The following is a 27,961-nucleotide window of genomic DNA, read 5'->3' as shown; positions in this document are numbered from 1 at the left end:
TCAAGCCACCGGGGGTTTATTTTTGTGCTATAAATAGTTCCCTATTATTTCCCATTTCTTACATGATACATAAATGAGATCCAGAGAACCCAAAGATTATTTCAGTGAATAAAACAAAATTTACCTAAATACCAGTAAGATACCAAGTGGGGCTGGTAAGGCACTGCAGGCGGGGCCAAGCAGCCCCTCTGTTCTGAGGGCTGGCAGGCGGCTCCGCTCTTGCACCGGGCCACACTCTGCCTTTCCTGGGACCAAGGAGCCCTCTGAGGGAACGCAGACCCCTAGCCATCGTCCTGGTGGGTGGCCCGGGAGGGGGTGCTGGGATAGGCAGGAAGGGGCGTGGCGTTTGTCTGCTGGGCGTAGGCGGGCACTGGAAGCTGTGAGGGTGCGCGCTCTGTTGTCTTTGGCTGTAGCTTCCCGGTTGCTGGCGGGAAAGGGGTTGGAGGGCGGGCACCGTGCGCTGGCCAGCTGGATGGTCGAGAGGAGTTATCTGTTCCCGATCGGGCTTGTCGGTGAGCGAATCTTGAGCCTGATGGGAGTCGGGTGAGGGGCCGGGGGGGAGAGGGAGAATAATCCAGGCCAGAGCCTTCATGGGGCCCGGGAGAAGAAGACACACCAGGAAGTTTGAAGGGCAGCGAGTGTTCCCCAGGCAGCGGAGGAGGACTGCGCTACTTCTGCCCGGACACCAGGACAGCCAGCTCCTGAATGGACATATCCTTGTTGACGTAGCGGTCATACTGCGCGGGCGTCAGCCTGCCGTTCTGCAGGGCCTCTTCGATGGAGAACTTCTTGCCAGACTTCCTGTCGTGGATCACGGAGGACTCTCCGTTGGGACCCTTCACTGAGATCTCCTCCCAGTCGCACTCCTGGCTCCTGAGCTTCACAAACATGTTCCAGTCGATGAGCCCGGCGCGGTGGGCTTCCTTGGGGCACAGCTCCCGGCCCGTGTCGGGGTCTATGACCACGATGGAGCGCCGCAGGTGGTTCTCGCGCTGCTCCCTCTTCACGGCCACCGAGCCCAGGCGCTTCTGCAGCTCGTCGATCTCCAGGTCTTTGTCCTTGGAGAGCCGCTTGAGGTCGTCCAGTTCCCGCTCCAGGGACCACACTCTGGAGTCGAGGTGGGGCCCCGCGCCCGCCGCCGTCACGGGCCTCGGGTCGCGCGTCTCCGTGGCGGCCAGTTGGATTTCTGACTGCAGCCGCTGGGTCTCCAGCCGCAGGTTCTGCCGCTCCAGCTGGAGCTTGTGGTTCTCTTCCCGGAGGAAGTCCAGCTCCTTTGACGACTTGGAGTTGGAGAACTCCAGCTCCGACAGCCTGGCTTCCAGGCGGCCCACCTCGGCGTCCAGCTCCCGCTTGTGGCGGCTCTCCTCCTCCAGGCTGCTCTTGAGCCTGCGGATCTCCTGCTCCGTGTCCCCCTTCTCCACCTGCACGCTCTCCGAGAACACCACCTTCTCCTTGACCTCCATCTTCTCCAGGCGGTCCAGCTGCTGCTTCAGGGTCTCCAGCTCGCTCTCCAGGACCTGGCGCCGGTGCCGCTCCTCGTCCAGCTGCAGCTTGAGCAGCCCGTGCTCGCGGGCCTGCTGGGGGTCCTGCTGCAGCACCACCTTCTGCTTGAGGGTCACCTTCTCGCGGGCCTCCCCCTCCTCCTTCTCCAGGTCGGCCAGCCGCTGCTTGAGCTGCTGCACCTCCAGCTCGGCTTCCCGGCGCGCCTGCCGCTCGCACTCCAGCTCCTCCAGCTGCCGCTCCAGCTCGGCCCGGCGCCGCTGCAGCCGCCGCAGCTCCCCGCGCAGCGTGTCAATCTGCCGCAGCTCCACGTCGATGCTCTGCGTGAAGGCGTCCACCTCGGAGCGCAGGTCCGGCTCCTCCTCGTAGCGGACCACCTCCTGCTGCACCACCCTTTCTCGCACCTGCGACAGCTCCTCCTCCTTCTGCCTGATCTTCTCCTCCTGAGAGAGCCGCTCCCGCTCCAGGTCCACCTGCTTCTTCTGCTCCTCTGACAGCCGCGCCCTCAGGCTCTCCACTTCCTCCTTGGTCTGGGGGTCCTCCTGGAACTGCAGGATCTCCTGCACCACCTCCTTGGTCTGCACCTGGGGCTTGGTGTCCTTCAGGGCCTGGATCTCCTGCTTGAGCTGGTAGATCTCCAGGTCGCAGCGCTCGATGAGCCGGGTCTTGTCCACAATCTCCTCCCGCAGCCGCTGCAGCTCCTTCTCCATGTCGGGGTCCGTCTTGTACTTGATGACCTCCTTGGTCACTTCCTTGACCTCCACCTGGGGGCCCCGCCGCCGCAGCGCCTCCAGCTCGGCCTGGTAGCTCTTGAGCTGCTCCTCGGCCCCCCGGAACTTGCGCTCCTGCTCCACCAGCTCCAGGCGGAGGTTGGCCACCTCGCTCTCGGCCTTGGGGTCGGGCCGCACGATCTCCCGAACCTTCTCCTGCACCACCACCTTGGCGTTCTCCTCCTCCAGGGCCCAGATCCGCCGCAGCAGCTCCGTCTTCTCCCGCTGGCTGCTGCGCGTCCTGGCCGCCTCGTCCTCGCACTGGCGCTGGAGCTCGCCCACCTCCCTCTCGGCCGCCACGTCCTTCTCCACCTTGAGCACCTCCTTCACGGTGATCTTGCCCTCGGCCATGGCCCGCTCCTTCTCCAGCCGCCGCAGCTTGTCCTGCAGGAAGCTCAGCTCCTCCTCGTGCTTCTCCCGGAGCGCGCCCTCGCGCTGCTGCTCCTCCTGCAGCTGCCGGTACTCGGCCTCCAGCTGGGGGTCGTTCTGCAGCTTCACCACCTCCTTCTCCGTCACCTTCTCCTGTGGCCGGCTCTTCTCCTCCGCCAGCGCCGCGATGCGCTGCTGCAGGAGCGCCACCTCGGCCTCGCGGGTGCCCTTCTGCCGCCGCAGCTCCTCCAGCTCCTCCCGCAGCTTGAGGACCTCGTCGGCCTGCGCCCGGTCGGGCTCGATGCGCAGCACCTCTTTGACCACGTACTCCTGGCCCCCGTCCCTGGCCTCCTGCTCCAGGCCGCGCAGCCGCCGGCGCAGCGCCTCCAGCTCGTCCTGCAGCAGCTGGTTCTTGTGCCGCTCCTCCGCCAGGCTGCGCTGCGTCTGCTGCAGGCTCTCCTCCAGCGCGGGGTCCGGCAGCTTCTTGAGCACCTCCTGTGTCACCACCGACTCCTGCGGGCCCTGGCCCTGCAGGCTCCGGATCTCCTCCTGGGCGCTCTGCACCTCCTTCTCCAGCTGCCGCCTCCGCTCCGTCTCCTCATCCAGCTCCTTCTGAATCTTCCACGTCTCGTCCATGCCGGAGCCCGGCCGGCTACCCTGCAGGCTCTCACGGGCCATGCCTGCCTCGGGCTGCTGCAAAGGAGAAGACGGTATGCGTGAGAGTCGGAAGTGTCCCCGTACCCTTGCGGGCAGGACAGGCTGGGCTGGTGTCACACACGGACTCGGCGACGAGTGCATCCTGTGGAAGCATGGCACTGCGCAAGACTTGGAGGGGAAGCAACCTCCCGCCCTGTCCCCGTGCCATCCTGGGCTGCACCGAGACAGGAGTCCCCTGTCTGCACCCTGGAGACCGTTCCACGGCAGCACAGAGCGCTTGCTCAGTGACAGCAGCTCCTGGGTGGGTCACGGCGGTAGTCGCCCCGGCCTGTGCTCCCTGAGTCGCTCCCCGATGCTTGCTCTTACGATGCTCCCACAGAGTGTGGGCTTTAAAGGGACCTGCGTTGGGGCTGGAGAGGTAGTACAGCAGGGAGGGCGTTTGCCTTGCACACGGCTGACCCAGGTTCAACCCCCAGCATCCCATAGGGTCCCCCAAGCACCACCAGGAGTAATTCCTGAGTGCAGAGCCAGGAGGAACCCACCAGCATCGCTGGGTCTGACCCTCCCTCAAAAAAAATTTAAAAAAAAAGACCTGTGTGGGGTGATGCTGTGTCAACAGGCAGTTGCTTGGACCCATGTTTGCATCAGTGTCCCCAGCCGCGTTGCCCAGGGATCCTGCACTTGCTCACGGGCTGCTCTGGGGGGGCGGGAGGAACCTTCCTTCTTGCTGTGGGGAGCTGTTACCTGTTTCAGGAGGGTCAGAGCAAACTCCAGGTTCTGCAGCCTCTGTCTGTTGATGGCGTTGACTTCAGTGAACTTGGCAGCAAGCGCTGCTTCCTACGGGAGCGCGAGAGCATCAGGCAGGCGTGAACAGGCCTCGGGGAAGCGGGGAAGGAGCCCCTCTCGGGCACTTGGGGGTCAAGGAAGAAATTTGCCACACCCTTACAGTGTCATCTGGGGGTGTGGACTCGGGGTTTACAGGCAGAAGTTTGAGCCCCGGTGCCCTTAAGCTGGAGCGTCTGTCTCTGAGCCTCTGTTCTCGGCACGGAGGGAACGACACCTTCAGCCCGCCTCCCCCCTACTTGCTGAAGGGAGGAGCCAGGGGAATTCCCGAATCCATGGGTGGGGTAGAAGCGGCCCGCATCAAACTGGTCTGCACTGAGGGCGGGGGACTGCTGCCCCAACCCCATGTCCTGAGCGCACACCCCCTCGCCACTTGAGTCCAGGGGCCTCGCTGCCTCCTGCCTGTGAATCTCTCTCTGTGTCTGGGGGCTCACCTCACCCGACTCTGAACATTTCTCTGCGTCCTGGGGGGCTCACCTCCTCCTAACTCTGCGTCCCCAGGGGCTCACCTCCTCCCAACTCTGCATCTTGGGGGCCTCACCTCCTCCAACTCTGCATCCCCAGGGGCTCACCTCCTCCAACTCTGCATCCCCAGGGGCTCACCTCCTCCCAACTCTGCATCTTGGGGGCCTCACCTCCTCCAACTCTGCATCCCCAGGGGCTCACCTCCTCCCAACTCTGCATCCTCAAGGGCTCACCTCCTCCCAACTCTGTGCCCCGGGGGCTCACCTCCTCCTGAATATGCACCCACTTCTGTGTCCCCGAGCGCCCACAAGCTCACCTCCTCCTTCACTTTGGTGGCAGGAGACTGGAGCCTGGCTTTCTTGCTCATGTGGCTGTTCCTTCCGTTCTCCAAGTCAAGAAGAGACCTGAGTTTCTCCGCTTCTAACTCGTAGTCCTGTCGGAGGACACAGCCATGGCAGACGGCAGACAGGCCGCTGGCGCCCGAGGCCTCGCGCCTGCCGCCCCTGTGTTGGCTGTGGAGGGTGCCACGCCACGGCTGGGGGCTGTGACGCCTGCCGTGTCCTCAGGTGGCACCACCGCATCCTGCCTGCCCTCCGGGCGGGGGAAGCCTCCAGCCGTGGTGTGGCCTTGGACACTGCGATTATATCTAAAGCTCTGCTCGGCGTGTGCAGGATGCTGTCGTAGTGCCTGCGTTTCCTCTGATTTCTTTTCCCTTCAGGAATCCCTCCCCCTCTCCCCACCTGACTTCCAACAGAGAAAGCTCTGCTGGCACTTGCTGCCTGGCGTGATTTTCCTCACGGGCTGTGTGCGCCACTTCTCGCCCGCCGGCAGTGAGTGTGGCTGGCCCGGCCGGCCCCGAGGAGTGAGGCCCTTCGAGCACCTGGCCGGGAGTTCCGGCCCTTACCTTGACGGCTTGCTGGTACATCTGGGCCTGGCCGTAGACCTTCTGCACCTCCTCTTCCCTTCTGGCCATTTCATCCAGCAGGTTCTGTACAACGAAAGGAAGCCTGACCAGACGCCCAGGATTCTGAGGGCCCGTGCTGCTCTCCAGGAGTGCCCGGGAGACACCTGGGCATCCTGGAAGGCCCCTCCAGGGGCCCCGGAAGAAGGGCCTGCAAGACGGCCATCTGTGCTGCGGGGAAACGGGCATGCCCTGATGTTCCCAGGTGATCCCTGGCCTCCCACTGGCCTGAGTTTGCAGAAGGGAGCGGAGGCAGTGAGACTCAGTGGCCCAGCCAACGGGAAGGGGACTGGGCACGAAGTCCAGGCCTTTGAGTTTTTGTTTTTTTCTTTTTTGGGTCACACCCAGCGATGCTCAGGGGTCACTCCTGGCTCTGTACTCAGGAATTACCCCTGGCCATGCTCAGGAGACCATATGGGATGCTGGGAATCGAACCCGAGTCAGCCGCATGCAAGGCAAACGCCCTCCCCGCTGTGCTATCGCTCCAGCCCCAAGTCCAGGCCTTTGGGTTCCCTCATCCATCCCACAACTGCTGCCCTGAGGAGGTGGGACCCTAAACTTGGGAAATGACCCTACAACACTTTTTTTTGTTTGTTTTTGGGTCACACCCGGCGATGCTCAGGGGTTACTCCTGGCTCTACACTCAGGAATTACTCCTGGCAGTGCCCAGGGAACCCTGTGGGATGCTGGGAATCGAACCTGGGTCAGCGGCGTGCAAGGCAAACGCCTTCCCCGCTGTGCTATCGCTCCAGCCCGGACCCTAAAACACTTTTATTCCCATGTTAGCTCTTGTGTTCCTCGAACCTGGAGCTCATTCAGCCAGTCCTGGTGGGGTGTCCCCTCCAGGCTGAGCCCCACCCTGGGCACGCGGGGGAAGAGGGGTGAGTGGGTACAGATCCGGTTTTGTGTGACGGGTGAGGGCAGGTCCCCCCGGGGCTCCCGAGCCGGAGGGCATAGAAGTAGGCCCGACCTTCTGGTTCTTCAGCTTGGTGTCCACCTGGCCGAGGCTGTCCGTCTCCTGCGGCTCGTAGCTGGGGATGCTGCCCAGGAACTGGAGCATGTGGTCACGGCCGCTGCAGTACTCCTCATATGCAGCCCGGGCGCTCTGCAGGCTCTGGGCCCTGTGGGGCAAAGTGGTCAGCCCGGGAGCCGTCCCTGGTGCTCGGCTCGGCCAGAGAGGGACCCGGACATAAGAGCCTGGAAGTGGCCTGCCGCCTGCCGAGAGGGCGTCAGCCCAGTCCCGGCCCTGAAGCCCAGGGAGGCGCAAAGGCCCCTCAGAAGCCCCGTCCGCCCCGCCACAGCGCCCGACGCTCGGGGGCCTGGGGTGTGGGGCGTGCCATAGAGCACGTGGCCGGCCCAGGGTACACCTGGGCTCCGTCCAGTACCAGGCGGCCCCGAGCGACGGTGCAGCTGGTGGGGCGTGTCCCCTGCAGTGCCGCCCGCTCACCTGCGTGCCACCTGCTGCCGGAGGTTGTCGAAGCGCTGGGCCAGCTTGTGCACCTCGGCCTCCTGCCGCTCCAGGTCCGGGCAGTGCTCCTGGAAGCCGCTGGCCAGCACGCCCGAGCACTGCTTCACGGCCTGCAGCTTCTGCTCGACCTCCTCCAGGAGCTTGCTCTGCGCCTGCAGCTGGGCGGCGGTGTCCTGGGGGGCGGGGTGGGTGACCGCTGGCTGAGCCGGGTGCGGGAGGGCCGGCCTCCCTCTGCGCCCCCTTCTCAGCCCTGCAGCGAGGACTTCGGCGTGTCTGAGCGTGTGGGTGTGTGGCGGCGCCCAGGGCAGTGAGGGGTCTCGGGAAGCAGCCCAGCACGCGCAGGCCAGGACCCCAGTCTATAGATAGCGGGGTTAAAGGTTGTGGATGCTGGGTTTATTTTGTTTTTTTTGGTTTTTTTTTGGTTTTTGGGTCACACCCACTGATGCTCAGGGGTTACTCCTGGCAGTGCCTGGGGGACCTTATGGGATGCCGGGGATCGAACCCAGGTTGGCTGCGTGTAAGGCAAATGCCCTACCCATTGTACTATCGCTCCGGCCCCCTGGGTTTTTTTTTTTTTTTGGTCGGGGGGTACACCCGCGTGCTCACGGATTATTCCCTGACTCTGCTTAGGGAATCGCTCCTGGTTGGGCTCGGGGAGCACATGGGTGGCGGGGATTGAACCTGTTTGGCCGTGTGCAAAGCGAGCACCCTCCCCCCGTACCCTCGCTCCAGCCCTGGCGCGTCTGATTTCACCGCCAGTGAGCAGGACCCGTGCCAGGAGCCTCCCTGGGCAAGCTCCAGGTGACACGGCACGGGCCCGCTCGGCCCACACCCCGCCCAGGAGGGCCCCGCCTCACCGCCAGCTCCTGCCTCTTGCTGTCCAGGGCGCGGCTGCCCTCGGGCACCGTGTCGTCCTGGGTCAGCTGGTTCTCGTAGGTGGCCAGCACCTCCCGGCCCTGCTGCAGGCTCTTCTCCAGGCGGTGGGCAGCATCCACCCTGAGGGTACGGGGTAGGAGTGGGGGCGTCGGCCTGACCCCTGGGCACCCCCCGCGCCCCTGGGGCCCACCCGGCACCCACTTCTCTCGGGCCGCGTCCAGCAGCTTCACCAGGCGCTCATATTTGCGGTGGGTGTCGTCCACCCGTGTCCGCAGCAGGGTCGCGCTGCCGCTGCCCGGGAGCGCCCGCACGAAGTCCTCGCACTCGGCCGTGCTGCGCTCCTTCTCGGGCGCCATCTGCAGCAGCTCGGCCGACAGGGTCTGCGGGGACAGAGTCTCGGGTCCACCGCGGCCGCGCCCCTCACCCGGCCCAGCCCGGGCCCAGCAAGGAGAGGCCCAGGGCTCCCGTCTCGGGGCGCCCTCCCTGGCGGGGACACTGGGCCCTGCGACCCCACGCAGCTGCGGCAGGTCACCCCCACCCCCCGGGTCGGGCCTGACTCAGCCGGTCAGTCAACATTGGGGGGCGCCCAAAGACTCCCCCACGGGAAGCCTGCAGTGAGGGTCCCCCAGAGGGGACTGGGAACCAGTGTGTGTGTGAGTATACAGGTGTGGGCGTGTCTGTGACGTGTGTGCGGGTGTTTCCGGGTGACTGGGGGGGTGTGAGTGTGCGTGTGAGGGTGACTGTGTGGGTGTGTGGTGATTGTGTGGGGTGTTTACAGGGGCGGGTGACTGGGTGTGTTTGTGTTTGTGGGTGAGTGTCGTGGCTGACTCTGCATTTCTGGCCGCACCATCCTGGGCCTCCGCCTGCTTCTGAAGAAGGGTGGGGCCCTCTGGTCTGGCAGGGCCTTGGCGGCTCCTGTCACCAGTGCCGCAGAGGCCCTGGGCGGTAGGTGGGGCCTGAGGCACTGACCCCTCGTGGACAGGGTCCCCTGTGACTCCCGCCGGGGTACCTGGAGGGCCTGGGCCCGCTCGGCACTGTCCTGCACAGCCTGGCCTTGCTCCAGCGGAGGCCGCAGGACCCCTGTGATGGCCTTCTCCTGCCGGTCCAGGTCGCTGACCACCTTGTCCAGGCCGGCCAGCAGCTGCCGCCCTTGCAGGTCTGAAGCGTCTGCAGGAAGAGGTGGTGCTTGGCCGGGGCAGGAGCCCGAACCTCCCCCCCACACACACACACACACAACACACACACACACACACACACAGAGGCCTCTGCCCTCTGCCGCCTGCCGGGACCCACCTCCGGGGTTCTGGGTCTTCAGCATGTCGTGCCGCTGCTCCAGTGCGCGCCTGCTGCCCGCCGCCTTCTGCCGCACGGCGCGGTACTGGCCGGCCAGGCTGTAGGGGACAGCGAGGCTGGGACCCCGAGCAGCCCCCTGCCCTTCCAGCCCCCACGTGGGACCCTGCTGAGCGGGGGTGGGAGGGCTCTGGAGGCCTCTGGGCCTGGCTCCACCCTTTCCTCTCCTTCCCCCAAGGACTCTTTGCCCCTGCACTGAGCTGCCAGCCTGGGGGCACGGCCAGGACCAGGACGGCGACCCCGCGGCCGCACAGCCCAGAGGGAGCTGAGGGGATCGGGGCCTCCTCCCTCGGGCCTCATACCTGTCTGCCAGCGCCAGCGCCTCGGGGTCGGTGGGGGGGATCATGAAGCAGACAGCGGGCGCGGTCAGCTTGTGGCCGGCGCTGTCCGTCAGGTCCCAGCTCTCCCCGTGGTTCTTCTGCAGCGTGTAACTGTAGCCTCTGGAGATGGGGCCCTGGCGGGCACAGGCCTCTCAGAACGGCAGCGCCCCGGGCCTGGACGCGCTCCGGGGAGGCTGTCCGGCCCCTGCCGGGGTTCCCGGGGCCGCGGGCACGGCCGGGCAGCCCCTCAAGCCCCCCAGGATTTCGCAGAGATGGGGTGCCCCCGGCAGCCGCCCACCTGGTCACACTCGAAGTCGCAGAGGGCCTCCACGGGCACGGGCTTGAGGGGCGTCTCCCGGCGGTACTTGAGGGGCAGCACCTGCTGGCCGCGCTGCTGCAGGCCCCGCACCACCTGCTCGTACTTGTCCAGCGCCTTCTCCTGCTCCTGCACGGAGCGGGGCATGCGGTGAGCCCCTCGGCCTGTGCCCCCGCGCCCCCGGGGTCACGCCCGGGCCCCCTGCACTCACGTCCAGCCCCCGCAGCAGCAGCTCGATCTGGTAGCGGTCCTGGAAGTCGGGGCTGTACTTCTGGTTCAGGTCCGAGTCCACCTTGCGCAGCAGCTCCTGGGCGTCCCTCATGTCCTTGTGGAACTGCGGGCCGAGGGACCGGGACCCTGAGCACCCAGCGTGGCCCCGGCCATGGCGCCCCGCCCTCCCTAGCCAGCAGCTGGAGGAGCCCAGAGGGAAGAAGCACGTCCCCGTCCACAACCTCGGGACACGCTGCAGACACCCGCGCGCTCCCAGCGGCCACTGTCCTGCGTTGCATGCTGGGCCAGGCTTAAGACAAGCCGCCCCACTTTGTTCTAGAATATTCTTTTCTTTTTTGGGGGTGGGGCACACCCAGCAGTGCTCAGGACTTATTCCCTGTGCTCAGGGATTATTCTTATTTCTTATTTCTGTGCTCAGGGATTATTCCTGGCAGTGCTTGGAGATGGTTCCATGGTACCAGGGGTCTGACTGGGGCTGGCCACATGCACGGTCAGCGCCTGAGGCCAGCCCCGTCTCTCCAGCCTGCTCTGGGACCTTCCCTTGGCCACCCGTCAGTCCGTCAGCTGCCCAGTGGGAAGTGGGGAATCCCTGAGCTCACTGCCCCGAGTGGCTCAGACACCAAGCCAGGAACTGCGATAGTGTCACCCAGAGAGGGGGAACCCCACTGTCAGGAGCTCCCGTAGCTCGCGATAAAAACTTCCCTCTGGAAATAACCCCGTGAAACGGGGGAACCTTGGCAGCGTGGCCTGTGCCACCAGAGGAAGGGAACCCCGGAAAAACAATGGCTAGTGAGGACGGCCACGACCAAGGCCGGGGGGGAGGGGGTCGGCAGCCCCGACTTGAAGCCTCAGTCAGCAGATCCACAGACCCAGACTTGGGCGGTGGGCACCGGGGCCAGGAGGCTCGGTGGCTGCTAGTGGGTGTACACTGCTCTTTGGGGTGTGGGTCCTTAGAAAGCTGGGCTGACCAGGAAATGGCTGAAGGGGCCACTTTATTTTTATTTTATTTTATTTTATTTTGCTTTTTGGGTCACACCCAGCAATGCACAGTGGTCACTCCTGGCTCTGCACTCAGGAATTATCCCTGGTGGTGCTCAGGGGACCATATGGGATGCTGGGAATCGAACCCGGGTTGGCCACGTAGAAGGCAAGTGCCCTACCCACTGTGCTATCGCTCCAGCCCCGGGGGCCACTTTATTTTTATTATTTTTTGCTCTTTGGGTCACACCCAGCGATGCACGGGGGGTTATTCCTGGCTCTGTACCTGGGAATTATTCCTGGCGGTGCTCGGGGGACCCTGTGGGATACTGCTGGGAATCAAATGCCCTCCCCGCTGTACTATTGCTCCAGCCCCTTTCAAGAGCTCACAGGGCGGGGAGGCAGCCGCAGGGCAGAGCACGGAGCTGGCTGTGCAGGGCTGAGTCTCCCGGGCACGGCTGGGGTAGGCCCACCTGAGAACGCCGCTTGGCCACACACTGACCTGGTCATCCCTGGGCCTGGGAGTAACCGGGAGGGGGCGCGCACGGGCCCGGCGGGTACCTGGTGGTAATCCTCCATGAACTTGAGGTGGCTCTCCTCGCAGATGAGCAGGTTCAGGTACTCCTTCCAGTCGGCATGCACCGCCTCCATGTGCGCCTGCAGGGAGGAGGGGGCGGGGCTGCTGGGGGCATCTGCCGGCACAGATGTGGGCGCAGCAGCTCTGCCCGTGGGGAAGAGGGGAAAGAGGAAGGGAGGACACACACGGGGCTGCGGGCACAGGCGTGCGGGCTGTGCACTGCACCGGGGCAGTTGCAGGAGGCTCAGCGGGCACCGAGCAGAGCTGGGCACCGGCTGGGGGGCAGGAGAGGCCCCTCAGGCTGGCCCACCTCGATGGAGTTTCTCCCCGGGTGCTCGGCGGCCAGCAGCTGGTCCCCCTCGCTGTGCAGCTTGTTGATCCTCTCCTCCTTGGCCTCCAGGTTCCGGTTGATGAAGTTCTGTGGTGAAGGAGGCAGGGCGTCAAGGAGTGGCCTCAGGGCTCTCCCCCCGCCCAGCCCCCTCGCGCCCACCTCATACTGGCGCCGGCGGCTGGGGTAGTCGAGGTTGCGGTCGCTCCAGTCGTACTGCATGCGGCCCTTGGCCTGCTGGTCCAGCCAGTAGAGCTCGTTGGTGCAGCGCTGCATGTAGTCCTGCAGCGAGCTCAGGTGCTGCTGCCGGGCCTGCGAGGCTGCCTGCGGGGGAGCAGGGCGGGTGCACGGCTGAGCCCCCCGGGCACCACCCAGCCTGGGCAGCCGCGTGTGTGCAGCCTCCTTCCGCCCCTCTGAGAAACGCCAGGCTGCGGGAGCCCCGACACAGGCGCACAGGCGCTGCCCGACCACAGCTGCAGCCTCGGCGCCCTGGAAGCCCAGGGTCAAGCCCAAGCCTCGGAGGGCGGCTCCTGCGTGCATTTTGCTACACAAACAAGAACCCACGCGAAAGCCTCGGGCCCCCAGACCACCCACCAGGCTAAGGCCCGCAGCAGCCCCCAAAGCAACTGCAAGTTGGGCCAGAGCCGCAACCCAGCGGGGAGGGCGTTTGCCTTGCATGCAGCCGACGGGGTCCCATCCCCGGCACCCCACGGGGTCCCCTGAGCACCGCCAGGAGTAACCCCTGAGCATCGCCGGGTGTGACATCCCCCGCCCCCAAAGAAAAGCGAAAAAAGCAAAAACAAAAAAACAAAAAACGAACCCTGCAAGCCCTAGCTGAAGACGCTGGGGCTCGCGAGGCCCGGCACGGCCCCACCAGCACCCGCGACCCCTAAGGCTGGGTTTGCAGCCAGGCAACGCTCACTGAGCAGCAACCACCTGCAGGGGGCGCGCCGGCCCCGTTCTCCACGGCCATTGGCCCGTCCCCTTCGCCACGCCCCTTATCCCGCCCCGCGGCCACGCCCCCTCCGGGGTCTCACCAGCAGCTTCTGGTACTTGGCCTGCAGTTCGCTGTTCTGCAACTGGGGACAGAGCAGAGGCCGGGGGTCAGGGCCGGGGCGGGGCGCCCCCGTCCCCTCCCCGCCGTGGCCCCGCGCACCCACCTTGGCCAGGTGGGGTCCGATGGCCTTGACCTCGTTGTGGAAGATGTTGTGCTGCTCCACCTGGTGCTCCACCAGCGGCAGGTCCGTCCCGAAGCTCTGCGTGCCCAGCTGGTCCTGGGGGGCGCACAGGGGCTGAGCCGCGGGCATGGCTCGCCCACCCACACCAGGAAAAGGGGGTTGGGGCAGAGGGTAAGCTCAACTCAACACACTTCATTTATTTATTTATTTATTTTGGGTCACACCTGGCGATGCTCAGGGCTTCCTCCTGGCTCTGCACTCAGGAATGACTCCTGGCGGTGCTCGAGGGACCCAAGGGATGCCGGGGATGGAACCCTGGTGGGCTGTGTGTAAGGCAAACGCCCTCCCTGCTGTGCTGTCGCTCAGGCCCACCTCAATGCACTTTGCATGCGGGAAGGAGTCCTGGGGTCCAGTCCCAGCACCGCCGGGTGTGGCCCCACACCAAGACAAAACAAAACAAAAACAGGCAAAGGGGCTGGAGTCATAGTACAGCAGGAATTTGTCTTGCATGCAGCCAACCCGGGTTCGATCCCCAAAACCCCACATGTTTCCCTGAGCCCCATCAGGATTGATCCTTGTGGCCCAAAAATTAACAATAAAAATATGACAATGGGGCTGGAGCAGTAGCACAGCGGGGAGGGCATTTGCTTTGCACACGGCCGACCCGGGTTCGATTCCCAGCATCCCATATGGTCCCCTGAGCACTGCCAGGGGTAATTCCTGAGTGCAGAGCCAGGAGTAACCCCTGTGCATCGCCGGGTGTGACCCAAAAAGAAAAAAAAATATGACAAGGTCCAACTTCTCCTTCCAGCCTGCTGCCCCCCATCCCCACCTCTGGAGGTAAGTCCGGGGTCACAGCCCTGCTGCTGTGCACCCCCAGTCCAGCCGAGCCTCTCTGAGCCTCCCTGGGCACACACAGCAGGAGGCGAGGGCAAGAGGACTCCCTCCCCGGCAGGATCGGGGTGCCTTGCAGGGGGGGTCTCCCGAGCCAGGCCGGGCCCTACCAGCTTCTCGTCCACCAGCGCTGCCCAGTTGACCTGGGGGTCCACTTCCTTCCCCACCAGGTTGTAGATCTGCTTGTGCTTCTGGCGCAGGTCACCGACGCGCTCCTTCAGCTGGCGGATGCTGAGGGGGGAACCACTCTGTCAAGGGGCCGGACCGCGGGGCTCACCCAAGCCCACCCCACATCCCAGCCGGGGCCCTGCGGAGTCAGGGCCACAGGGCTACCCTCTTTCGTCTGGGTGCCCGGAACCGTGGAAAGTTCTGGAAGAAATAGGTCCGCTGTTCCCTGGAGCCCACCACCCAGCAGGGCCTAGGGGTCCTCACAGGGACAGGCCCAGGGGTGGCCGGAGGCTGGGCAGGGGCGGGCAGGCTCAGGGGCCGGGCCCACAGGGCCGGAATGGGGACGGCAGCTGCAGTCTCCCGGCGTGGGAGTGTCACGGGCAGGGGACCTACTCCTCGGCGATCATGTCCCCCTGGGGGTGCTTCATGTGTCTGGCGATGGCCGAGTCCGCCTCCAGCACGTAGAGCAGCTTCTCCGAGTCGGACACCTTCTGCAGGACCTCGTCCCTGTGCTCGGGCTGCCGCCCCCCCTGCAGACGAGCCAGGTCCTAGGGGTGGCGGGGGGGGGGGAGGTCAGAGTCGGCAGAGCCTCTGGGGACCCTGAGAGGGAGTTATGGGGCACCCGGCCCCGGTGACACAGGCTCCCTCCACTCCCCAGAAAGGGAGCCCTGGGGAGCCCATGAGCCGAGGGCAGCAGGGGCGGGGGGGGGGGGGGGCCGGAGGAAGTGCACCCCGAGCCAGGGAGCAGTCATGGGGGCGGGGGGGCAGTAACAGCTAACACATGTGGAGGTCCCTTCAGGACCAGGAGAATGTTCCAGAACATTATGCAAGGCTGTGCATGTGCTACACGCCACTGCGGGTGACTTGGTGTGAATTTCACTACTAAAAAAGAAGGTTCCGGATCCTTTGGGTCCTAATGAAGTCTCCGGAAAGAGGGAGGAAAGGGGAGGGAGGGGAGAGGAAGGGGGAGCGAGGCGGGAGGGGTCCTCTGATTCATTCAAAGCCGGTCTCTTTGCAGCTCAGTTCGTTTGAAGTTAAAAGCATCTCAAAATTATCCTCCCAACATCCTTGTTCCTTGGAATCATAAAGCGAATAAAGGAGAGGGCGAGTCCCGGTCCCTCCCCTCCTCCCCTCCGCCCCTCCCGCCTCACACACACTCACACGTGTACACACAGCCACTCACACACTCGGGCACACGCGCACACACAGTCACACTCCCATGCATACTCTCTGATACTTATGCTCAGAGAATCACACACACGCACACACAAGCCCACACATGCATGCACACACACGCACATGTGGTCCGAGGGGCACAGGAGGCAGCAGCTCCCCCCCACCCCCCCCACCCCACTCCCAGCTTTAATTGGCTTCACCCATTTGCTCCTCAGCCCTGAGATGTTTGCAGGAACACAGCCCACTTGGCTGGAGGGAAACAGACACACCCCACAGGCTGTTTCCATTAGGAAGGAGGAGGCCAGCAGGGGGCTCGGGGCGCAGAGGCCAGAAAAGGGGCTTCCGGAAAAGCCCGGGGGCACAGGGAGCTGACTGCCCCCCTCCCCGGCACCCCCACTTCCTGCCCTCGCGCTGCTGGCCCATGGCGGAGTGGACACCGGGCAGTCAGGGGGAGGGACACAGCCCCCGACAGAGCGGCCCTGGTCCCCTGGGCCCGCCTCTGGCCTCGCGGGCAGCCGTGCCAGGGATTTGCCGGCTCCAGCTGCCACAGCCCCGAGGGCCCCGCCTGCTGCCCCCGCAGGGCCCGTGGGCGTGTCTGCGAGCTTGCTCAGCCTCTGGGACCCCAGCTCCGTTTCCCCAGCCACCCCTGCGGGCCGGAGGGGCTCCTGGTCAGGGGACCATCGGCAGCTCACCAGCAGGTGTGACTCTCTGGGCCTTGGGTCACAGAAGGGGAGACTGAGGCACAGGGAGGGGCTAAGGATTTGCCACCACTCTCTCTTCTCTCATTGGGGGCATCGTGCATGTGAGAGGTGAGGGCAAACCTGCTCCCAGAGTCCTCACGGCCACCCGGGAGACGGGGGTGACAGGGGCCGCAGGCACAGAGAGGGGAGGCGAGCTGCCCAAGCTCACACAGCAAGGGGGTGAAACCGGAGGCGAATGAAGACCAGGCCGAGACCATGTTCTCCTACTGGCTCTGGGACCTCACGGCAGGAATTTGGTGTCAGGGGCTCTTTGCAGGGACCCCCTTGGCACTGCTGGTGTTTGGGGCTGGGGCTGGGTGGGGAGGACCCTGGGACCCGTCAGGCTCGGGACAGCCGGCCTGCTCTCGCCCACGGGGCCCATCTGTGGACGCCCCCCTGTGGCTTACCAGTGTCCCGGGGGGCCCATGGCACGGGGCATGAGCCTCCCGCGTGCCAGGGTCCAAGGCCAGGCCCAGCACCGCAGCCAGCCGAGCGCTGGGCGGCTCTGGCCGTGCCCGGGGGCTGCCCACGCCCCAAATAACGCTGTGGCGGGGGAGCCCAGCGGGCGGGACCCCGAAGCCCTGCTGGGGAGGCGGGACTCACGTTCTGCATCTTGGCCTCCATGTCCACGATGTTCTTCTCCACCTGGTCCGCATTTTTCTGCAGCTGCTCGATCAGCTCCGACAGCTCCTTGTTGGAAATGCTGTGAGCAGAGCAGGGGGTGAGGGGGCTGGGGGGGTCTCGCGCCACCGAGACGCAGGCCAGCAGCCGGGGTGCTCTGGGAACCGGTCTCCGCAGCCCACAGGGAGGCCCAGGGCCCCCTCAGAGGGTCCCGGAGGGAAACCGTCATGGAAGCAGCCAGGAGCCCCCGGCCATCGGCCCCTGCACCCCACAGGGGCCCCGGGCGGGAAAGTGGGGTCTGCAAGGGCCCTCAGGGTGCCGCGGGGAGGGGGAGACGCTGGGTCATTGGCTGAGAATCAGGACAAACCAGGCCACGCCCCCAGCCCAGAGCAGGGGGGGGTCATTTCGGCTGCCCTCCCCCCTCTCTGCTTCCCTGTACCCCACGCCCTGTGGGCACCGAGCAGCCCAGCTGCCTGGGAGCCGAGCGTGCCCGGCCAGCCACACCCCTACTGGGTCCCGTATGCATGAGCTCCTGGAATCTGGCCGCCCCCGACTGTTCTCCCCACTTGGCAGACGGGAAACCTGAGGCCAGGGGCATTCGGGAACCTGGGCCCAGTCCACTACCAGGAAGCACACTTGGGTTGGGATTTGAACCCAGGCCCCTGGAGACAGCCCCAGCGCTTTTGCCATCTAGGTTTGGGGTCCTGCCTCCCAGCCCCCGGGGCGCCATGGACACCCACCAGAACCCGGGCAGAGTGGCAGCCACCGGGGGGACAGGCCGGGTCACCGGAGGCCGGGATCTGGCCCAGCCAGTCCAGCTTTCATGGCACTAATGAGCCACACAGGCAGCAGACACGGGGCCCAGGGGCTGATGGGCACCAAGATAGGGCCCTGCGCCCGCCTCTGGCCCTCCCCGGCCCCCGAGATGGTGCCACCCCGTGGGGCCAGAAAAGCCCAGTGACCCCCAGGAAGGGGACTGAACCGCTCCTGAGGGAGGGGACAGGCCCTGCCCAGTGGGAAGCCGGAGCTGCACGCAGGGGCACGGGCAGTGGCCTTGGCACTGAGGCCTTGGAGATGGCCCAGCCCCACCTGCCCATTACATGGGTGAGCAGACTGAGGACCCCACCCAGGGCACGTCGGGGGCAGCCGGCGTCTGAGCTGGTTGGGGATAGAAGGTGTGTGCCTGGACGCGAAGCCTCGGTGTCCCTGTGAATGGGGGTCGTCATGGCGTGGGGCACCAGAGAGGGGACAGGAGGGAGGGCTGAGGGGGCGGGGCACTTCCCTCCCCCCCCACCAGGCTCTTCGTGCTCCCAAAACTCTCTCTGCAGAGGGAGCCGAGGCCCACCCGCTCCCCGGGTCTCTCACGGACCCACGTGGGAACAGCCTCCCCGCACCCGGCTCCCGCCCGTGTCACAGCCCTGCCACCCCGCACCCGGCTCCCGCCCCAGTCACAGCCCCGCCACCCTGCACCCCGACTCCTCTCCTCTGCTCCTCTTGTCCGGGGTAGAGACACCCCTGCCCCTCCTCCCCACCCACCCCTGCCACAACCCTTTCCTGCTACCCGGCCTCTGTGGGTCTGCCCGGGGGCACCCACAGGGCACCTCTGGCTGAGACCCCGAGGTCACCTCCCAACCTGCAGGCGCAGGCGCAGGCCCCGGGGCCAGGAGGACACCGCCTGCCACACGTCCACAGTGCCAGCAGCCTCGTCGGGCTCAGGGTCTCTCCCCTGACCCCCAACTCCCGGTTCCGAAAGGGGGTGACTCCCCCCGAGAAGCAAGTAGAAGCAGGTAGCGTGTGGCTGAGCGATGACCCCGGCCCAGAGGGGGTCCTGCTGTGTGGCCGCAGCGAAGGGCACCAAGACTCGCAGGGTTGTCCCGGGAACGCACTTGAAGGTCACAAGCAGGACTGGAGAGACAGAGCAGCGGGCCAGGGCCTGTCCCGGCCCCTCGGCCCCAAGGCAGGATAAGCCCGCAGAACCGGTGGGTGTGGCCCCAGACACCAAAACTCCAAAACACAAAAGATTTTCAGCCAGATGCACAGAACATTCTGGCAGTTGGTGCCCAGAAAAATGAGTCACAGCACGTTTCATGTTCTTTTTCCGTCCCTCAAGCCAAGAGCTCTCTGGACCGCTCCGCGCCGGGCTCCCCCGAGTGCGGGCCCCGAGCGGCCCCACGGTTCTGGGGGCGCCTGGGGGTGCCGTGGCAGGAGGCGGGCAGAGACTCAGGTGCCCCCGGCACAGTGCCCACTGTCCTGGCCTCCGCCCCCGGCCCGGGCACCCCGACACCTGGCCTGGGCCGGCCTGACTTCCGAGGGCTCCGGCGACACCCCCCGGCTCGGGCACCCAGGGGACAGACACAGTCCAGCGACTGCCCAACAGAAGGGCGTCTGCCTCCTGCTGCCGTGCGGGGGCGGGAGCTGCTGGGCACTGCCCAGGCCCGCGGGGGGCGACCCTGCCCCTCTCCCTGACTCGGGCCACGGCGATGCTAGTTCCTGCCTCTGGGGCCGGTTCTGCCTCCGTGGGGCGCAGGGACACGTGCAGGGGAGGGGAGCAGTGTGGGAACGGCTGGAATGCTCGGGGGCTGCACCCCCCAACAGCCGCCCGGGGCCCCACCTGGTGGAGGTGCCCAGGGTGCTGGCCTTGGGATGTGTGTCTGCAGACTCTCTCCCCAGTGCTCTGAGGCCTGGACAGTCCCACAGGGCACACCCGGGGTGTCCAGCAGTGAAGGCCGAGCAGCACAGCTGTGGGCCCCTGAGTGCCCCTGACTGGACCATCCCCCACTCGGCCCGGGCACTCCCCTTCCTCCCTCCCACCTCTCAGACAACCATCTCCCTCGGGGCGCTCAGTGCAGCAGGGTGCCAGAGCAGGACAGCCACTGCCCTCTGCTCACTGTCGGGACAGAAACAACCAGGCCCAGAGAGGTGAAGACAACAGCCCGAGGTCACACAGCCAGTAGCAGGTTCCAACTCCCAGCGGCCAGAGTCATCTCTCCAGAACGGGCGGGTGGGGGTGTCAGTGCCCCCCGCAGGCTGTGGCCAGCAGGATGCGGGGCGCCCCCGGCCAGGCCAGCGGGCAGCCCCAGTGCTGGGGGCCGAGCAGCCACCGCAGGACTCCCGCCTGGAGAGGCCGGAGCCTGCTCCCAGAACGAGGCTTCGAGACTGGCCGCGCCCACCACACCTCGCCCCTCACGTGTGCCCCAAGCCCCTGCCAGTGTCATTCCCGACACCAGCCCACCGCCAGCTGAGCCCCTCACAGCGGAGGACAGGAGGGGGCAGAGCAGCTACTCTCAGCTCAGTGCTCAGAGGACCACAGGGTGCGGGAGATGGAGTCGGGGCTCCTGCCTGGGGAGCACATCTGGAACTCTGCTGTTTGGGGTTTTGTTTATCCTCTGGTGACACCCAGGGATACTCAGGAGTGACCCCAGTGGCACTCGGGGACCATTGGGTGCCGGGATCAAACCAGGAAGGCGACAGACAGCCCTAACCCTGCAGCATCTGTGGCCGAAACACCTGGGGACCAGGAAGCAACGGTGCAGGCTGGACTCTTGGGGCTGGGGAGGGCGGCCAGGAGGCCGTGGCCAGGCCTGGTGCAGGCTGGACTCTCGGGGCCGGGGAGGGCAGCCAGGAGGCAGTGGCCAGGCCTGCGGCACACGCGAAGCCCCTCGGCCCCTTGCGCTGTGAGGCCCCCACCGGGACCAGCGGGCAGCTGAGCGCAAACACGGCTCCGGCTCCGTGGCACGAGGCTGACCAGAGGGTTGCCAGCCAGGGGCCAGGCAAGCAGGACGCACCGGCAGGGCGGACACAGCGACCGTCCTAGGGGACGGACTCACGCCGTCCGGGGCAGCGTGGTTCCACCACCGCTGCCCTCTGGGCCCTTCTCGCCTGCAGCCGGCCCAGAAGGGGGGAGGGAGCACAGGCCACGCCCACTCTGGGCCACAGGGAAGCAGGCAGGAGGACGCAGACCCCCAAGGTCTCTCTGGGGGGAGGTTTCTTTAGGGGTCATACCCAACAGTGTGGGGCTTGGGAAGGCTACTCTCAGCTCAGTGCTCGGAGGGCCACGTGGTGCGGGAGATGGAGTCGGGGCTCCTGCCCCGGGAGCACATCCGGAAAGGAGTCTCGTGAGAAAGCAGCACCCAGGAAGCACCCCGTAAAGTCCCGAGTGACGGGCATGGCCTGATACTCTCGCCACTAGAAACTTCCATGCTAATTAGACTATAAATTCTCCTACACCCGGCTATTAGTCCGGGGGCGGCAGATCCTAACCTCGGGGGCAGCCTGGCCCCGCCCCCCAGAACTGCTCAGGTGACTCTGCGGGGTGGGGGAAGTACCCCCCTCCCGCGCAGGAAACCATGATGGGCTTCCAGTCAGCCACGGTCCTTCTGCCGGTTTGGTCGCCAGCTGATGTTACAGACTCCCGCGTGGCCCTTCCCCATCCCTGCAGACCTTCCCCGGCCGCAGCGGGGCTCACGCAGCCCCTGTGCTCTGGACACGTGGCCGGGAGGACAGACCCCCATGCCACCGCCATGCCTGTGGCTATCCACCTGCCCAGCACGGCCAGCCGCCTGTGACCTGCACCCCACATACAGGGTCGGGAGCCGGCAGGCTCACCCTGCTTCATGAGGGGCCCGGGGCGGGGGGAGACAGGCCTGCGGTCGGGGTGCGGTGTCCGCGCCCAGCTCTCTGCGCCACCAGCTCCCACAAGCGCCCCTTTGATGCCCCGGGAAGAGCTTGGCTTTGTCTCTGGGCAGTGGGACAAGAGCAAGCTCTGTCCTTGGCGGTACAAAACAGAATCCTTCCTGAACCTTCCACCAGACCCAGAAAGTCCCACCCAGGAACAGAGGAACAAAGCCAAGCATGGTCAGCGCGGACACTGCGCCCAGCAGCCAGGCGTGCTAGCTGGGCTGGAGCCAGCAGGCAGGGGCGGGGCCAGGGGATGGGGCGGGGTCAGCGCCAGGGGCGGGTCCGGGTCCGGGGCGGGGCCAGCATCAGGGGCGGGGCCCGCAGGTAGGGGCGAGGCTGTGAGGCCGCCCCAAGCCCCCAGACTGGCTGGATGACCACCCCACCCCGCTCCCAGTCCCCCACAGGCCCGGGCCAGGACACTGGGCTCTGCAGGCAGCCAGGGAAGCAGAAGGTCGGACAGTTCAAGGAAGACCCACCCGCCTTCCTGTGCGCAGAGAGGAGGGGGTGGGCACGGTGGAGGGGGATGAGCAGAGGACAGAGGACGGGATCTGCAGAGAGCGCCTGGCTGTGGAGGGCCTGGGGACAGAGGGGCAGGGCCCAGGCCTGGCACGGGCGCTGGGAGGAGGGGACCGGGCGCAGGTGAGGGCTGGGACCTGTGGAATGCCAGGGCCGCACCCAGGCCCGTGAGAGGTGGCACGATGATCCCCCTCCCCGGGCAGCGCAGAGAGCAGCGGCCGGTCCCTGTCGCACCTCACCAGGTGGGTTCAGGCAGAGTCGGGGGGCACGGGCTGGCACAGTCGCCCAGAGTGCCCTGGGTCCTCTCGAGGGAGCCCAGACACCCCCAGCGCCTTGCCTGCCTCTGGGTGTTGCCCGAGAGAGGGACTAGGGTGCTCCCGGGGGGAGGGCAGGAAGTGCCAACCTCGCCAGAGCTCTGGCTCCACTCAGCCGCGCGCTGCCAGGAGAAGGCCGGGCAAGTGGGGGCAGAGTGGGGGCGGGCAGCCAGGCACGGCGAGTCCAGGCGACAGGGCCCTGGGCAGTCCCTGGAGTCCCTGCAACCCGCTGCCGCCCCCGGCCCGGGAGGCCGGGAGACCTACTTTCCCTCCCCGGGCCGTGGGCAGACCGTCCTCCCGCCAAACACGAGCCCCAAGCCGCCACCAGGCTCTGGGCACCGGCGGTGTGTTTCAGCCCGTGAAGTGGGCCGCCGCCTCCAGGAGGGCGGCTCGGGTCAGGAGCATCCCCAGCTGTCTCTGCCCCAGGGTGTCCATGCGTCTGCCGGGGCCGGGGGAGGGTGCCAGTGGCCATGACCACAGAAACACTCACATACAACATACACATACAACTCACATACAACGTACACACCGGCTTACACACTGAGGCAGCACACACATGTGCATACAACATATGAACACACACATGAATGTATGCTCAGTTTCACACCTACCCTCCACGTACACACTCAGATACTCACATGCGCACACTCACCTGCACACACTCACACACATGCACACGCACTCTCTCGTGCCCTCGTGTGTGCACACGCCCCCACAATCTCCCCGGGGTGCCCTTCCCTCTCCCCGAGGAGGCAGTGAGGGGCTGAGGGGCCGGCGAGCGTGGCGGTCAGAGTCGAGAGGGCAGCACTGTTCACACCTTTCACCCGGCCCCGCCCCTCCCCGCCGCCCGCGCCCACCACGGGGGCTGCTCCCAGGGGACCCTCCCCAGATGAAGTTGGGGTGAGGCCAGGCTGCTTGCCGGGACCCGGGTCTTGGTGGCGGGCAGGACGCCCCCATTTCTGGGGAGCCGAGGCTGAACACCCCATTTCTAGGGATGCAGGGAGCCCGTCAGTACGGGGGGCACCGGGCTGGATCCCCCCCCAAGCAGTGAGAGCAGAGCAGTACGCTACCACTCACCTCACTCCCGCTCCAGACAGGTTAGACGCCTTCCCCAGGAAGCCCTCCCTGATCTCCACGGCCCCAGCAGGCCATGCGGCACCAGAAACCCCCGTCTGTCTAGGCTGTGTCTCTGAGACAGTCCTGCAGCCAGACGGGTCCCGATGGTGACAGGAACACCACCTCCCCCCGACACCCCCCTGGAGCTGAGCAGGGCCCAGCCTGCTCCTCTGTGCAGCCCACCACAGATGCCCGCCACGCCCCCACATGGGCCCAAGGGTCGCGGAGAGCGGGGAGCGCGGGGTCCAGGCCTGACTCGCAGCCTCCTGGCCTCAGCTCCTGCCCGCAGGGCCCCAGCCCAGGGCACAGCGGGGCCGGCAGTGACCGCCCCTCTCCCGGCCCTCCCTGCTGCGCTGGACGCTGTCCCTGGCCGCCTGCAGCACCGGCCCGGCCTGTCACCAGCCAGGTGTAACTGCAGCGTCCACACCCAGCGCTCCCGCCCGGTGTCAGGGTGAGCTGCTCCCACCGGCGGTGCCCCTGTGCGGACTCGCCCCGCCTGGCAGCCCCCCACAGCGCCACCCAGCTTTGACTCCCACCACAGAAGCCAGGCTGGAGGGCCTCCCCGCCAACACGCCAGCAGAGACCCCCAAAGCCAGGCTGAGGCCGCAGGCGTGGGCACCAGGGCTGGGCGCTGGCCTTGCACACAGTCAGCCCAGTTCCACCCCCAGAACCACACCCTGAGCCCTCCAGGAGTGATCCTGGAGCACCACCGAGGGTGAACGCCAAACAAACAAAAGTCAGGGTGAAAGAGTGATGCAGGGGGTCAGCACCCCGGGACCGAGGACGGCAGCTCAGAGCTGCAGGGGTGTCTGACCGAGGGGCTCAGGGAGAAGGGACCCAGACATACCCCCAGTCTCGCCCCGGGAAGGCCAGGCCTATTCCGCCAGCCTGGGGCCAGGTGAGGAACAGCTGGTACCTGGACGTACCTTCAGTTTTCTCACCAGAAGGAAAGAAAATGGGGCCGGAGCAATGTACAGCGGGTGGGGTGTTGTCCTGCACGCTGCAGACCCTGGCTCGATCCCCAGCAGCCCATCTGTGCCCCCAAGCCTGCTTGGAGTGATTCCTGAGTGCAGAGCCCGGAGTAACCCCGGAGCACTGACGGGTCTGCCCTGAAGAAAAAAATGCCAAAAAAAAAAAAAAAAAAACCCCAAAAAACAATTGTAAAGAAGAGCTGTGTGCTCTGTCACCCTACTTCAACTTTTAGAATTCCTGGAGCGTGTGGCCGAGAATTCTAAGCCACAGATGTACGAGGAGTAGTACATCACATTTAATGGGTGTGAAGTAGAAGGTAACTGATCTCAGTCCAAAATATATATATAAATACATATACATATTAGCACACAGGCCCAACTTGTAACAACATGTTACTAATATCTTTTACTAGAGCTTAATGTCTCCAGGGTGAGATGCAGCAGTTCCTCACACACTTTGCTCTAAGGAAATTTTTTTGGATCAATTTTAGCAGATTATTCATAACAAGCAATACAAAATAAATTATTTGAGGATCTGCCTTTGGGGCAGGCTTGGGGGGTAGTGGGAAAACTTAAAATCATGGTGAGGGGAAGGTGTAATGATGGCGCTGGGACTGGTGCTGGAATCCTGAATGTAATAACATTGTGAACACCTCTGTAGAAGAAGAAGAAGAAGAAGAAGAAGAAGAAGAGCTGTGGGGCTGGAGCGATAGCACAGCGGGGAGGGCGTTTGCCTTGCACGCGGCCGACCCGGGTTCTAATCCCAGCATCCCATATGGTCCCCTGAGCACCACCAGGGGTAATTCCTGAGTGAAGAGCCAGGAGTGACCCCTGTGCATCGCCGGGTGTGACCCAAAAACCAAAAAAAAAAAGAAGAAGAGCTGTGTGTTTGCAAGCTGCTGAATTCCCAGACACTCTGGTCACAGGAGGAAAACTGCAAGCAGAGGTGGCCAGACACATCGATCAGATCTGAAGTCAAACGCTGACTGTGCACACCTCCATCAGACAGTTATTCCTGGGGGCGGCACACCAGGCTACGCGCAGGGCTGATGCCTGGCTCAGTGCTCAGGGGTCACTCCTGGCTGTAGTGGGGATGGAACCAGGTCAGCGGCACGCAAGGCAAGCGCCTTAACTCCTGGACTAGTGCTCTAGCCCTGTCCCTCAAATGCAATTTAAAAGATATTATGGGGGGGGCAGGCACACCCAGTGGTGCTCAGGGCTGGCTCCTGGCTCTGTGCTCAGGGACTATGCCTAGCACTTCGTGGGCTGCCATATGTGGTTTCGGGGATTGAACCAGAACCAGCCACATGCTAGGCAAGTGCTTTAACTTGTGCTGTTTCTCCGGCCCGAAAGGAGGTTCTCGGCGGGTGCAAAGAGCTGTCTGGGGGGGGGGGCCGCGAGGGACACAGCTTTGCAGGGGGGAGGCCTCAGACATCCAAGTAGTGACCCCGACGCCCCTGCATGGAGCCAAACAAACAACCCCCTGAACCAGGTAGAGACTCTCCTGGGGTCGGTGGTCTGGAGGCTGCCCTCGACCTCACAGTCCTGTCCTCAAGTGTGTCCCCGCCCAGGGGAGAGCCGGGAACTGCGTGTTGGAGACCTCACAGGGGCAGGGGGCACCTGCTCTGAGCTGGGAAGAGACCCGAAGACGGGAACTCCACCCTCCAGGGAGAAACAAGGCAGGCTTCCTGCAGGAAGAGGTCCAGGGTCAGTGACTGCCCGCCCAGGGCAGAGGGTGTCTGCCTGGGCACACAGCAGGCAGGGCCCGTGTCCCGACCACCCAAGCCCCGGGTCCTCAAGCAGCGGAGGCTGGGGACCGCCCTCCTGGCCCTCTGCTGGGAAGGCCCCAGGCCCCCCCCCCCAGTGCAAAAGAGTGGGTGGGGCTGGACACAGGGCAGCCTGGCCCATCTCCTGGTGTGTGGGTGTGTGCGTGTGGGGACCAGGGGGGCGGGCAGTCCTGGGGGGCAGCACAGCCTCCAGGCTGGCAGGAAGCCCCGATTGTGCAATTGGAGCATGGCTCAGGGACTGGACGGCCCCCGCTGGACACACGGGGCCCTGCCCGGCCTCTGGGATTGTGAAAGAGGGGGGAGCCGGGAGCGGGGCCTCGGAGGGGAGTGGAGGGGCGGAGGGTGGGAGTGTCTCCGAGTGAAGGAGCGAGGGGGGGCAGGGGGACGCGCAGGGCGTGGGTGGGGGTCCTGAGGGCTGGGCTCAGGGCTGGGTGCTCAGCTGCAGGGCCCCGCAACACCTGTCTGACAGGTCGGCCTGGGCCCGAGCAGAGGCGGGGCGGGGCGCCCTCTCCTGCGGCCTCCTGGGGCGGCGGGTGCCCCCGGTGCCAGGAGCCCGGCCCCTGCCAGGCAGGGGGCAGTCGGCAGCCCCCTGGTTTACCCAGCCGGCCACCCGGCCGCGCAGCCCGGCCCCGTCAATCTCGGCATCTCCACTGGGCTCCAGAAACTGGTTATTAGGTGATTGCATCGCGCTTATCAAAACGGCCGTGGGCCGCGGTGACAGCAGACGCATCGAGACTTGTCATTGCCCGCCGGCCGCCTGGGAGGGCCAGTATCGGCTGGGGGTTGGGGGGCACCTGGGTACAGGCCTGCCGCCAGGGCTGGAGGGGCCCCAGCACGCAGACCCCGCGGGAGCGGGAGGGGGAGGAGCGGCCAGCCCCCTCCGCCAGGTCTCCAGCTTGGCAGGTGTGGCCACCCCCGCTGCCCTTCGGGACACCTCCGAGTCTCTTCAGGCGACTCTGGCAGTGACCACACCGCGCCCCTCCGGGGGGGCACTTCCCTGGCCCCCCAGTTCACAGCGACACAGGCACGCGCGGACCCGCTCGCCGCCCGCTCACTCGCGCTCCCCTCCGCGCTCCGGGCGCCGCGTGCCGGACTGGACTGTCCCCCCCCCCACCGCGCCGGCCTGGCCACCCCGGCCGCTCACCTCCGCGTCTGCACCGTGGGGCTGTATTTGCCTTTGTTCCTCTTCCTGAACAGCGAGTGCATGGTGGGGCCGGCGCGGGACGGCAGCGGCGGCGGGAGCCCGAGTGCGGCGGCCGGGCGGGCGCGGCGGTCACTCTCGGCCGCACCCCAGAGGTGGCGCTTACCTTCCCGGGGGCGGGGCCGGGGGGCGGGGACTCCCGGGGCACCCCCTCCCCGGCCCGCACCTCGGGGTGCAGGAGCCTCTCCCCTGCACGGCCGCCCGCCTTGTCCCCCGCGCGCCCCGCGCGCGCGCCCTGCGCGCCCGGACAGGGGTGCCGGGGACCAGCTAGAGGCGCGCAGGGGGACAGCGTGGCCGGCCTTGAAGGAAGGGGGGCCCTTGCCCGAGTTCTCCCTCCCCAGCAGCAGCCTTGCTTTCCTCCCGTGTCAGATTGGCCACACCTGCCCCGTCCCAAGACTAATTTTATTTGTGTTGATTTATTTGTCCGTTCGCTTGTTTGTTTTGGGTACCCCCAGCGGTGCTCAGGGCTGACTCCTGGTAAGGGGTCGCTCCTGGTGTGGCCCCAGAGGACCCGAGGGGGTGTTGGCGTTGAACCTGGGTTGACCACAGGCAAGGAAAGTGCATTCGACCTTTCCAGAGGGTTCGGAGGTGAC

At 65.7% G+C, this 27,961-nt stretch overlaps 1 protein-coding gene across 1 annotated transcript; it reads right to left on the bottom strand.

The window, feature by feature from the left end:
• PPL (periplakin) lies at nt 1–27,557 on the bottom strand. Its single transcript, XM_055135227.1, has 22 exons — nt 27,312–27,557; nt 16,769–16,868; nt 14,643–14,797; nt 14,192–14,312; nt 13,170–13,283; nt 13,047–13,088; nt 12,172–12,333; nt 11,992–12,099; nt 11,666–11,761; nt 10,107–10,229; nt 9,878–10,024; nt 9,562–9,713; nt 9,203–9,300; nt 8,919–9,076; nt 8,111–8,289; nt 7,891–8,029; nt 7,013–7,206; nt 6,536–6,686; nt 5,509–5,592; nt 4,921–5,037; nt 4,041–4,133; nt 1–3,332 (listed from the first exon to the last, which is right to left on the bottom strand). The coding sequence occupies exons 1-22, from the start codon at nt 27,371–27,373 to the stop codon at nt 669–671; spliced, it is 5,259 nt and encodes a 1,752-aa protein (XP_054991202.1). The 5' UTR covers nt 27,374–27,557; the 3' UTR covers nt 1–668.
• Nucleotides 27,558–27,961: the final 404 nt, after the last annotated feature.

The sequence above is a fragment of the Sorex araneus genome, chromosome 4 (assembly GCF_027595985.1).
Source record: "Sorex araneus isolate mSorAra2 chromosome 4, mSorAra2.pri, whole genome shotgun sequence".
Lineage (NCBI taxonomy): Eukaryota > Metazoa > Chordata > Mammalia > Eulipotyphla > Soricidae > Sorex > Sorex araneus.
This window is presented reverse-complemented; position numbering and strand designations above follow the sequence as displayed.

Bases quoted from the DNA above. Each gene is read 5' to 3' on its own strand.
- PPL (XM_055135227.1), bottom strand. From the start codon at position 27,373: ATGCACTCGCTGTTCAGGAAGAGGAACAAAGGCAAATACAGCCCCACG. The intron at 14,313-14,642 runs GTAGGTCCCCTG...TTCCCCCCTCAG, and splicing joins GGGGACATGATCGCCGAGGA to CATCCGCCAGCTGAAGGAGC. The intron at 13,089-13,169 runs GTGGGTGCGCGG...CTCTGTCCCCAG, and splicing joins TCGGACCCCACCTGGCCAAG to TTGCAGAACAGCGAACTGCA.